Source organism: Sporothrix schenckii (assembly GCF_000961545.1).
Source record: "Sporothrix schenckii 1099-18 chromosome Unknown Cont44, whole genome shotgun sequence".
NCBI lineage: Eukaryota > Fungi > Ascomycota > Sordariomycetes > Ophiostomatales > Ophiostomataceae > Sporothrix > Sporothrix schenckii.
Genome location: NW_015971145.1, coordinates 2,005,245 through 2,017,133, shown reverse-complemented (window position 1 = coordinate 2,017,133; position 11,889 = coordinate 2,005,245). Strand labels below are relative to the sequence as shown.

General features: G+C 59.7%; 5 protein-coding genes across 5 annotated transcripts; 3 read left to right on the top strand and 2 right to left on the bottom strand.

Annotated features, from left to right (window-relative positions):
• Window positions 1-660: 660 nt before the first annotated feature.
• Window positions 661-1,878, bottom strand: SPSK_09385 (uncharacterized protein; the record flags this gene model as incomplete). The annotated part of the gene is made up of 1 exon (XM_016735958.1): window positions 661-1,878. The coding sequence occupies one exon, from the start codon at window positions 1,876-1,878 to the stop codon at window positions 661-663; it is 1,218 nt and encodes a 405-aa protein (XP_016587388.1).
• Window positions 1,879-2,773: 895 nt separating this feature from the next.
• Window positions 2,774-4,677, top strand: SPSK_08857 (pantothenate transporter; the record flags this gene model as incomplete). The annotated part of the gene is made up of 5 exons (XM_016735443.1): window positions 2,774-3,437; window positions 3,508-3,601; window positions 3,666-3,733; window positions 3,809-4,037; window positions 4,101-4,677. The coding sequence occupies 5 exons, from the start codon at window positions 2,774-2,776 to the stop codon at window positions 4,675-4,677; spliced, it is 1,632 nt and encodes a 543-aa protein (XP_016587387.1).
• A 352-nt stretch (window positions 4,678-5,029) lies between these two features.
• On the bottom strand, window positions 5,030-6,747 carry SPSK_08984 (MAM1 protein; the record flags this gene model as incomplete). Its single annotated transcript, XM_016735566.1, has 2 exons — window positions 5,030-5,703; window positions 5,775-6,747. 2 exons carry the CDS (start codon window positions 6,745-6,747, stop codon window positions 5,030-5,032), a joined length of 1,647 nt encoding a protein of 548 aa, XP_016587386.1.
• Window positions 6,748-7,577: 830 nt separating this feature from the next.
• On the top strand, window positions 7,578-9,120 carry SPSK_09124 (ATPase family AAA domain-containing protein 1; the record flags this gene model as incomplete). The annotated part of the gene is made up of 2 exons (XM_016735703.1): window positions 7,578-7,637; window positions 7,768-9,120. 2 exons carry the CDS (start codon window positions 7,578-7,580, stop codon window positions 9,118-9,120), a joined length of 1,413 nt encoding a protein of 470 aa, XP_016587385.1.
• Window positions 9,121-10,386: 1,266 nt separating this feature from the next.
• On the top strand, window positions 10,387-11,754 carry SPSK_09256 (cystathionine beta-lyase; the record flags this gene model as incomplete). The annotated part of the gene is made up of 2 exons (XM_016735832.1): window positions 10,387-11,610; window positions 11,674-11,754. The coding sequence occupies 2 exons, from the start codon at window positions 10,387-10,389 to the stop codon at window positions 11,752-11,754; spliced, it is 1,305 nt and encodes a 434-aa protein (XP_016587384.1).
• Between the last annotated feature and the right edge of the window lie 135 nt (window positions 11,755-11,889).

Here is an 11,889-nt window from a genome sequence, read left to right as displayed (position 1 = left end):
CAATGCGCACCTGTATGGCTCTGCTGGTCGCAATGGAAGGCCGGCACTGATTCGCTGTTTTCGGGGCTTGGACAATACGTCAGTTTTAGATGGAAAAGAAGGATGCCGAGCATGAAATAACAACATTGAATCACGGCATGCATTTTGGCAGTTCTTTTTTCGCCCCGACTTTTCTTCTTATCGATCAACTTCTTCCTCTCTATCGTTGCGGACGGTTTTGCACGCCGGTCGCCCGCCCGCGCTCGCGTGGTGTCGCCGGATCGCTGCACAACATACCCCACGCCAGACCGTCGGATCCCGCTGGCTGTCGAGTCAGCCGATGGTGCAATATGTTGCTTGGCATCACTTTGTTTCGTTGTGCTTTCTTTTTCCTATCTATCCACAGCCCTGGGTTCCCTCCACGTGGGGCGTCGTCTGTATAAACCTCCGAAACCCCACACACCTCGGACGGTTTCTAGGACACCCATGTTGCCACCGTAAAAACCGTCCGAAGCGACAACAGACACTCTCGGCACTCGAAGCAGGGTTACAGGTTACAGCACGAAGCACACAATTTTGCAGGGGCGTATATCTGTATGAAGATGTCATAATTCTATCCGACGGCGACACGAACACTGTTTGTCTGGGAACACTGTCTGTTTGTTCCTTCTCATCTCTCGCCTAGTCGTAGTACTTTGCCGATTTGCCCTTGATGACCTCCTGCTCCGACGCCGTCACGGGCAGCCGCTTGCCGTCCTTGCCAATGTTGCCCTTGACGCGCGCCTTGACCCACTCGCCCGCGGTGATGCCGACGGCCGCCTCGTCGTCGTTGGCGTCGTAGCCCAGCCGCGCCAGCACGGCGCTCTGCACGGGCCGCAGCTCGAGCGCGTCTTCGGGGCGCAGAAAGTAGAGCACGCCGAGGCGGTCAATGTGCGCCTGGTCGGGCGGCGGGGCCACGACGCGGTGGATGCTGCTCTTCAGGAAGCCGTTGGTCAAAAACTGCAGTGCGTCGGCCACGTTGACCGTGATGCTGCCGTCGAGCGGCTTGACCCAGCGCCAGCCGCCGTCGGAGCCGCGCACCTGCAGGGCGGCGACGGGCTGGCGGAACAGGAGCGTGAGGCTCCCAAAGTCGGTGTGGCCCTTGACCCAGACGTTGTCGAGCTTGGCGTTGTCGGCGGCGCTGCGGTGGTGGTACTTCATGTAGCGCAGGTGGCAGTCGGACAGCTCGTCGTAGCGGTGGTGGGCGGTCAGGGCGTCCTCGGGCAGCTCGAGAATCAGGGCAAAGAGCACGAGCAGCTTGCCGACGATGTGGTCGTGGATGTGGCGGGCAAAGTGCTCAATCTCGGGCCGGTTGGCCGTGATCACGGCCGGATGGGGCCGCTCGGCGTGGGCGGGGATGAACTTGGGGATGTTGTAGATTTCCGTGTTGTCGGTGATGCCGGGCGTCACCTCGCGCAGGCCCAGCGGCTTGTAGCCGTTGTAGCCGCCGTGCTCGAGGTCGGCGCGGTACGTGAGCTTTTCGGGCATCGGCAGCTCAAACACAGACTTGCCAATGGCAAACTGGCGGTCGACCTCCTCCTGGCTCAGGCCAAAGTTGACAATGTAGAAGAAGCCGACGGACTGGATGGCGGCCTCGAGCTGCTTGGCCAGGGCCTCTTTGCCGCCGGGCTGGTCGAACGTCGACAGGTCGAGCGTGGCAAGTTCGGCCCATTCGACTGGGAGGCGGGCAAAAAAGGTCAGCTTGCATCGACAGAATTGCAGATCGGCAGAATCGCTACCAAAAGAGTGAAGGAGTGAAGGTTGCCTGAACTCACGATCGTATGCCGTCTCGGGGACCTGCTTGTACGTCAGATTAGGCGCCTCGACGCCAGTCGGCGGGAGTGTCTCTACTGCGGCCATGGTGTAGATGAGCGTGTAGTGCTATGGTGCTAGAATGCTATAGTTCTATAGAGCGTGTGGACTATAATGTTTATCAGACGCGTGCGGCATACGACACACGACATCTTGAGCCAACAAGGCCACTTGCACCTTTTAATACTTTGTCCACGACGGAATTTCCGTGATAGCCTTGTCGGCGGTTGCAAGCCTTGCCCCAGTGCGAACGTCAAACGTCCGTGGTAAAGTCCCCGCATGATCGGCAGCATGACAGGTCCCTGAATGCGCTGAGTCGTGTAAGTCGGTGGACCGTGTTTCTTATCGATTAGAACGCTCCGGTCAGCCTCCAACGACGCCATAATGGCGACATCTTGCGCACGGCGGAGAGTATCATAATATCCTCCGGGAAGTGCGTGCAGGACGTGAATGCGTTTAAGACAAACAGTGTACTTGATATGGCTTAGAAGGTGTTGTATAGAGCCGAAACTACTACGTCAAACACAAAACAAACGAAGCTTTGTGGAGAGTGTCGGCCAACGTCTGACTTCCGAAGCTTCCTGGACGGTGTGTTTTTCTTCTTTTATCAATTAATTTCAGTTAAAATCAATTCAATATTCACAATCGTTCCCCGGAAAAGCCGTTTTTGGCCTTGTCCAGAGACATGCTTTGGAGCATCGATTGCATCACCAAACACGCCGGATGGATATCATGATCGGTCGTCTATTTGCCGTGCATGTCCACGGTAATAAGATATAAGAGCTGCAAGCTACATAAACCTTGTGAGAACGGCATGTCCACGGCTATTGGCAGTTGATCATCCAACAATCCAACACTGTACATAAGCCATAGCCCTCCATCGGCCATTTATCGGCACTTCCTTCTGCCCAGCCTCCTGTCCTCAACGACACCCGTCGATATCATGGCCGACAGCAAGGAAGCGGCCGTCAGCGTGCAGCCGTCGCCGGCTGTGTCAACCGACGGCGAGCTCACTGTTTCCGGCTACGACGGCGGCCACCACCTCCATTTTGCCCAGCGCGGCGCCGAGGTCGACCTCGTGACGGTCGGCGCCAGCACCGACGCGGACATTGACGGCTACGACGCCGCGCGGATGCGGGCGCGGTCGGCGCTGACGGCCGCCGAGGAAAAGAAGCTGATGCGGCGGGTGGACGTGCGCATGATGATTCTATGCTCGCTCATCTTCCTCATCAAAAACCTCGACTCGGCCAACCTCTCCAACGCGCGCATCATGAACGCCGGCACGCCGCGCAACATCATGACGCAGCTGAAGCTGACGTCGGACGAGTACAGCCTCTTGACGGTGCTGTACTACGTGCCGTACATTGTCCTGGAGGCGCCGTCCAACCTGCTGCTCAAGCGCGCGCGCCCGAGCGTCTGGCAGGCGCGCATCATTGTGTCGTGGGGCATTGCGCTGCTGTGCCACGTGCCCGTGCACAACAAGGGCGGCATCTACGCGACGCGCTTCCTGCTGGGCGTGTTTGAGGCCGGCATGTTCCCCGGCGTCATCCTGCAAATGACCTACTGGTACCGGCCCGACGAGATGTCGATCCGGCTGCTGTATTTCTGTACGTGTGGGACAGGCCATTCTATTTTGTGTATTTTGTGCCGCTTTCGGGACGCGGCTAACAGCGACAGACTGCCTTGGCAGCTTCTCGGGCATCATCAGCGGCCTTTTGGCGTATGGCTTTGACTATGCCTCTGGCCACGGCGGCCTCTCTGGCTGGCAATGGTGAGCGCGAGCCGACATCGTACCTCGCGTGCTTTTCAAGTATATTGACCTCCCTCTCCCTTAGGCTCTTCCTTGTCGAGGGCATCATCACCGTGCTGATCGGCATCGCCATCTACTTTTTGCTGCCTGACTGTATGACCCCTCCACGGCGCTGTGTGCTTTTCTTCCGCACTTCCGCACCACCTTGACCCATGCTGACAATCGCAGTCCCCGACACGGCCAAGTGGCTGACGCCGCGGGAAAAGGCCTTCATCCAGGCCCGGCTTCCGCCCAACGCGCCGCGCGCCGACGAGCTCAACTTCAACCTGCGCGAGCTGACCGCCGCCTTGAAGGACAGCCGGCTCTGGCTGTTTACGTTCATCTGGGCCTTCTTCACCGTCGGCACCAGCGGCGTCTCCTTTTTCCAGCCCACTGTCATTGCCAATCTCGGCTACACGTGCGTTCTTCGTCTGCGTTCTGCCTCTTTGACCGTTGTATCCTCTCTTCTAACACCCCCCAGGACCATTGCGCAGGCGCAGCTTCTGAACCTGCCGGTTTCCATCCTCAGCATCATCCTCATCGCCCTCACCGGCTACTTCGCCGACAAGAGCCGCCTGCCCCGCCCCGTCTATCCGCTGACCGTCTATGCCATTGTCCTCGCCTGCTACGGCGTCATGGTCGCCTACCCGTCCGACGGCGGCGTCTACGCGGCCACCCTCATCGGCAACTCCGTGTCCGCCACCTTTTATCCGCTCATGTGGCCCTGGCGCGTCCAGACCACGGCCCACGCCACGGGCTCGGCGTTTAGCATCGGCTTCGTCAACAGCTACGGCCAGATCGGCGGCGCCATTGGCCCCCAAATCTTCCGCGCCAAGTACGCGCCGCGCTACCGCCAGAGCTTCACGGCCGCCATGGCCTGTGTGGCCGGCGGCGTTGTCGTCACGCTGCTGACGTGGTGGGTCACGCGCCGCACCGAGCGCGACACGCGGATGCTGAAGCGGGCGCGGCTGACGGCCAGCAAGAAGGGCATGACGGTCCTCGAGGATGTGGTCGACCACGACGTCGGCGCCAAGAACAGCGACAACGACAGTCTTTGACGGGAGGTGGCTACGAACTAACTGGTAGGAGTAGAAACAAATTGTTGGTGATAGACGAGTAAATCAATACGCTTGAATACTTTAAAAAGATATACGCTCATGGATGCTTATCCAGGCAAAAGAGAAATTCTTGGTACAACTGAGATAGTAAATGCACGCCACCGTGATGTTTATACAGAAATGTTTATCGGATTTGAATTAATGTAAAAGGACATGCAAACGGATGCATCATGAACCGCATCCCCTCAAATCATACAATGGGGCCAAACAGTAAAGTACACAGCAATCAACGCCAGAACAAAAATGTACAAATACACATATGCAACAACGCCGGCTTCCCTCCTCACCCAACCTATTGGTCCTCCGTCAGGGCCTGCATGACACGCTTGTAGAACTTGGCAGCCTGCAGGCGCGGGAACGAGATCTCCTCGACGAGGTAGTCCGGCAGCTGCTCAATGAGAGCGGCATCGCGGCGGTCGTCGAGCTGCGGCGTGTACACAAACTGCGCGCTGTCGTCACCGGCCGCGCCATCGCCTGCATCGTCCTCGTCGATGCAGAGCTTAAAGTGCAGGCTGCCGTTGCGCCCCGTCTGGATGCAGTCGTACATCTCGCGGCCACCCTGGCGCACGGCCGAGCGCACCAGCAGACCCGTCAGGTCGCCGTACAGGTCTTCCTTGAGCTGCGCCATCTGGCTGTTAGCCTGCATGGCCTCGACGGCGGCCCGCGCGTTGGCGGGCGCCGACGACGCCTTGGACGACGCCTTGATCGCGCTTCCCGGCACCGCCATGCCGGCCGGCAGCGCCGGCATCTCGGCGGCTGTGCGTGCGGCGGCCAGTTTCGTGGACAGCGTCTTGGATGCCGCCTTGGCGTCGTCGAGCGCCTTCTTGAGCTCGCCCACCTGGGCCTGCAGATCCGCTGCACGGGCCTCGCTGGCCTCCCAGTCCCGCCGGACCTTGGCGCCATCCTTGGTCAGTTCGCGGAACGACGCCAGTTCGGCCTTGAGGCTCGCAATCAGGTCGTTGGATGCTGTGGTTATGTCAGTCAGTCAGTGCTCTCCTGGGACAAAAGGACGCATACGGGAGGGGCTGGTAGCGCACCTTTGGCTCGGTCGTCGCCTTGCTTCTTGAGCCGGTCAAAGTTGCGCTCAGCCTCCTTGACACCAATCTCTTTGAGGTCGCGATACCGTGCCTCGAGAGCGTCGTATTTCTTCGTCAGCTCGCCCAACCGCCGGCGCACCGACGCGTCATCCGAACCACCGGTTGTCGTCGAAGCGCCGCGCGCATGCCGCGCGTAGGATGGTGCTGGCGCGTGCGGCCGGCTGTGGCGCTGTGGCGACTGGAACACGCTGCTCGCATCGACGCTCGCGGGCTCGGTCGGCTCAATCTCCATTGTGTCGGTCAGCTCCGTGTTGGTGGCTGCGGTGTTTTCGTCCATGTCGGCCGTCTCATCGCCGTCCGTTGCCGTCGAAACATCGCCGTCAACAGTGGATGCAACCGATCGTCGTCCCCACTTGGCCGGCTTCGCGGCCTGCTGGTCGTCGTTCTCGTTTGTCGTCACCTTGGGCCTCCCTCGACCGCGCTTCTTTGGCACAGCCGGTGCATCTTCTGCCTCTGCCTCTCGCTCCATGTCTACTTCGGACGCCACCACGTCTGTGACCGCAGGTGCTGCGGCCTTGCGCCCTGGTCGCCCGCGTGCCTTGGCTGGTGCTGCTGTCGTCGGCTCGGCTGGCTCGACGGCCATCTCGTTGGTCTTGTCAGCGAGCACGCGCTGGCTCCGTGCTACCGTTGTTGGTTTCGCTGCTGCTCCTCGTCGTTCACCGGCACGACGCGTCGCGGCCGTCTTTTGCGCTGCCTTTGTGACCTTGCTCGTTGCTGCCGCCGTCGCCGGGGGCCGGCCTCGCTTTGCTGGCGGCATGTCGCGAATGGATGCGGACGCTGCCTTTGTGTTTGTTGCCGCCGCCTTCGCCTTTGCTGCGTCCACGGTTGTCTTGCCGCGAAACACTCCTAGATCGTCGTCCGAATCCGACTCGACCAAGCTCAGCAGGTGGGAAGGTGCCTTTGTTCTCGCCATGTGATGCCGGAACGCGGACAGGGAGATGAAGAGGGGCGGATGATGGGGCAGTGGACGGGCGGGTCCAGGTGTGTTTTGTTTTGGAAGAGGAGCGCGTCAAGTTGTGAGACAATTCGGGCGAGAAAGAGAGCAAAATAGAAAGGAACGACAGCCTTGCGAAGAATGGCGGGACCAAGCCAATGTGTGCTGCTCTGCCTGCGGAGAGAAAGACAATCGTCAAAAAGAGGAGACAAGGAACGTGGGCAAACGTCAAACAGTGCACAAGTCCACACAATGCACATCATCGACACAGATTGACCACAGTCAAAGGACATTTGCGGTGGAAAGGTGGGAGGCAGCTGGAGCCAGGGACAGGGGCACTGGTCAGGCGCTGATTGGCTGGCCTTGTGTGTACGCGATGGTTGTACGGGCAACGCGTCCAGTGGCAGTTTCCTTACGGACCCACTTTGCTCTTTCCCTTTTCGGAGCAGGGACATATTGGAGGAAAGAGCAAATGCGCACGAGGGAGGACCCACTTTATCACATGTGATTGGCCCGCGGCTCGAACCATAACCTCGACAGGAGGGCTCCTTCCGACCCTGCGACGTAAGCCGTGTGCGCTGAGCCCAGTGGTCTTTGGTCGTTGCCGCCACAATGCATCGGTGGAAATTGGCCCGCAAAACTGCGACACAGAAAACCACTTTAAAGCCATCGATCCTCGGCGCGACCCCAACGCGCTCCTCCGGCAGAACCTGTAGCCTTGGTTTTATGGCAGTCGACTGCTTTACGATTCCATCCAATTTCATTGTCACCCGGCGTTGTTTCCCACAGTCGCCTGCGGTCTCCTCGCCATGTCGGACAGAAAACGAGTCGGCGACTATGTGTTGGACCTTGTGTTCTTCGCTGGAATGGTGAGAGATTCCGGTCTTCCTGGTTGTCCTGGTCTTCCTGGCATCCCTGACGGGACAAAACGTCCGACAGACTCGAATAGAACGGAGAGACGGAGAAAGAGAACAAGACACCCGCTAACGTGGACCACAGACGGCCACCGCCTACTTCCTCGCCCGAAACGTCCTCTCGACCTTCTCGTCGCATTTCGCCGACCCGGAAAAGGAGAAGAGCGACCAGAACCGCCGCAAGGCCAAGGCCAACCTGCAGCGCCTGCTTCGGTCGCGAGACGCTCAGAATGGCGACGGTGACGGCGACGACGACGGCGAGGGGGAGTCGGGCAGCGGCGGCGACAGGAACGGCGCGTCACGACGCGATGGACCGCGACCCGAAGACCTGGAGCTCAACGAGTACGAGAACATGATTGCGATGGAGGTCGTGGCGCCGCAAGACATTTCCGTCGGCTTTGACGACATCGGCGGCCTCGACGACATCATCGAGGAGCTGAAAGAGTCCGTCATCTACCCGCTCACCATGCCGCACCTCTACTCGCACGCCGGGTCCTTGCTGGCGGCGCCGTCGGGCGTGCTGCTCCACGGCCCGCCGGGCTGCGGCAAGACCATGCTGGCCAAGGCGCTGGCGCACGAGAGCGGCGCGTCCTTTATCAACCTGCACATCTCGACCATGACGGAGAAGTGGTACGGCGACTCCAACAAGATTGTGCGGGCCGTCTTCTCGCTCGCCCGCAAGCTGCAGCCCGCCATCATCTTCATTGACGAGATCGACGCCGTCCTGGGCACGCGCCGCAGCGGCGAGCACGAGGCCAGCGGCATGGTCAAGGCCGAGTTTATGACGCTCTGGGACGGCCTGACGTCGGCCAACGCCGCCGGCGTGCCCTCGCGCATCGTCGTGCTCGGCGCCACCAACCGCATGCACGACATTGACGAGGCCATCCTGCGCCGCATGCCCAAGAAGTTCCCCGTCACGCTGCCCGGCGTCCAGCAGCGCCGCCGCATCCTGCAGCTCGTACTCGGCGACACCAGGCGCGACGACGACGACTTTGACTTGGAGTACATTGCCCGCGTCACCAGCGGCATGTCCGGCAGCGACCTCAAGGAGCTGTGCCGCGACGCCGCCATGATGCCCATGCGCGAGTTTTTGCGCGCCCACCGCGCCTCCGGCAAGCGCATGTCCGCCATCAACCCGGCCGACGTGCGCGGCCTCCGCACCGACGACTTCTTCCCCCGCAGCGCCGCCCTTCCCGTCGGCCCTCTGCCCCCGCGGACGGCCAAGACCGGCGAGGCCTCCGAGACCCAGAGCTACACCACCACGGAGGACACCGGCAGCCGGCGGAGGAGCAACCGTCGGTCCTCGGCAGCGTCGTCGTCGGCCAAGCGGCGGACAGGAGCGTCCAAGTCGGCCAGCAGCCGGAACGGCGACGACGACGAGTACGAGGATGTTGATGAAACCGCCGACCAGGCGGACATCGTCCCTGCACTGGACTAGTCGCAGCACGCGGCAAGCGGAAGACGACGCAACCGACCTGCTTTAGACTGCGATAGAGGGATAGATCGAATCTTGGACCTGGTTTTATGTGCTGTTTCTCTGCTTGTTCCCCCTGCTTGTCTTGTTTGTTTTTGGTTTTACTCTATGACGGGATTGGGGAGTTTCCACAGGCTATATTCTACTCTTGATTTGGGATACCGAGCATACGACGGCGTTTTTCTTCTTTCCTTGTATGGTCTTTATTTCTGGTAGTTTATGAAGCCCTCTATCGCACTATTGTGAAGTCAATTGTAATAGTACGAATGGCGATGAAACGCATATAACGTAAAAGGCAATATGCCCTTATCCGACTATGACTCTTACTTTGTGCCCCAAATGGCCCAAATGGCAGTCGCGGCCGGTGCTGAGCACGTCATTTTGCAATCCAAATTCCTGTGGCGAAACAGGTGCTAGCCTGGTACTTTGCTCATCCCATTCCTTTCACCGAAACCAATGTACCTGCAGCCCGCTGAGACAAGTTGGCGGGGAAGGTGCGGTTCGGTGAGCACAGAGCACCCACTTGTGGAACCCGACAGCACCTGCCAAACTCCGCGCATCGGCTCAATTGCAGCAACCACCACCAAAAATGGCCACAAAAATTCAGACAGGGAAGGAGCCAACAGACTACGTCCACCCGTCATTCTTCGAGAGACACACGAAAAAGCGGTCGGCGGACTGCAGTTCAATTGCAGCCAATCTCACGGAATTCGCAATTGCATCGTGAGCACGCCTTGCAGCACAAGAGCTTATTTTTGCATTCTACCTCCATTTCTTCATGTCCCCTGCCGCATACTAAAACAGAAATTCCTCTAGCGAACGAATCCGCCGTCGCTTTTTTCCCGCCTGCCGTCGTTCGCCCCTTCCCCCCTTTCATTGACTCTGCTCTTTCCTCCCTGTCTTGATCTGCCGAAGAAAGTCCAACCTGACATCAACAATTTCTGGCAATTGTTTACATCGCTCAATTGCTTCGTATTCCCTTCACCGCCACAGGATACCAAAACCCCGATTGGCCGTCTTATCACTGGTCCGTTGGAACATCGACTTGTTTTGTGTCCGATTTCCGCTTCGCTCGCTCGACCCGCCCACCAGGGACGTCCCGTGAGTCACGCGAGTCAGAACGAAAAGACGAAAAGACGCAAAACAGTCCATCGTCACTTCGCTCCCATTCAATCCTCACATCTCTTTTTTCAACACCTCTCTCCATCCTCCTCCTCCTCCTCCAACACAATGGCCGACAAGCCCGTCTCCAAGGTGCTGTCCCGCGTCGACCTGGACGGCCACAACCTGCCGCCCTCGCCCGCCCCCTCCAGCCCGTCCAACGGCCGCCGACGCTATGCCCTCGCAACCGAGCTGGTCTACACCGAGACCAAGGACCAGCACGGCGCCTCCAGCATCCCCATCTACCAGTCCGCCACGTTCAAGCAGACCTCGGCCACCGGTGGCAGCGAGTACGACTACACCCGCTCCGGCAACCCCACCCGCACGCACCTCGAGCGCCACATGGCCAAGATCATGAACGCCAATCGCGCGCTCGCCGTCGGCTCGGGCATGGGCGCGCTCGACGTCATCACCCGCCTGCTGTCGCCCGGCGACGAGGTCATTACGGGCGACGACCTGTACGGCGGCACCAACCGTCTGCTGACGTACCTGGCCCGCAAGCAGAACATTGTCGTGCACCACGTCGACACGACCGACGTGAGCGCCGCCGTCGCGCGCGTCTCCGACAAGACCGCCATGGTCCTGCTCGAGACCCCGACGAACCCGCTCCTCAAGATCGTCGACATCCCCGCCATTGCCAAGGCCGCCCATGCCGCCAACCCGCGCGCCCTCGTCGTCGTCGACAACACCATGCTCTCGCCCCTGCTCTTCCACCCGCTCGACGTCGGCGCCGACATCACCTACGAGTCCGGCACCAAGTACCTGTCCGGCCACCACGACATCATGGCCGGTATCATTGCCTGCAACGACGCCAAGCTCGCCGACGAGCTCTACTTTATGATCAACACCACCGGCTGCGGCCTGGCGCCCAACGACTCCTTCTTGCTCATGCGCGGCGTCAAGACGCTGGCCATCCGCATGGAGAAGCAGCAGGCCAACGCGCAGACGATTGCCGAGTTCCTCGAGCGCCACGGCTTCCGCGTGCGCTACCCGGGCCTCGCGTCTCACCCGCAGTACGACCTGCACTGGACCATGGCACGCGGCGCGGGCGCCGTGCTGTCCTTTGAGACGGGCGACCCGGCGCTGTCGGAGCGCATTGTCGAGGCGACGCGCCTCTGGGGCATTTCCGTCAGTTTCGGCTGCGTCAACAGCCTCATCAGCATGCCCTGCCAGATGAGCCACGCGAGCATCGACGCCAAGACTCGCCAGGAGCGCCAGATGCCCGAGGACATTATCCGGCTGTGTGTCGGTATCGAGGACGTCCACGATTTGATTGACGATCTGCAGCGCGCAGTAAGTTCCTACCTCGCCTTGTATTTTCGTGCCATGGGCAGAGTCATATGTTAACAAATCCAGCTCGTGCAAGCCGGTGCCGTCACTCTGTCTATTGACGGTTTCGAGGCAAACGGCTCTGCCCCTGCGCCTGCGGAGACATAATTGTTTTTTCTTTCTTGTTGCAATTTGATGCCATGTTTTGGAATCTGTTGAAAGCTTTGCCACTGCACTTTCATGCACGTTTTCTGTATTTTGGGCTTGTTGCTTCTTTCTTTTTCTTTCGGGCGTTCTTTCTGG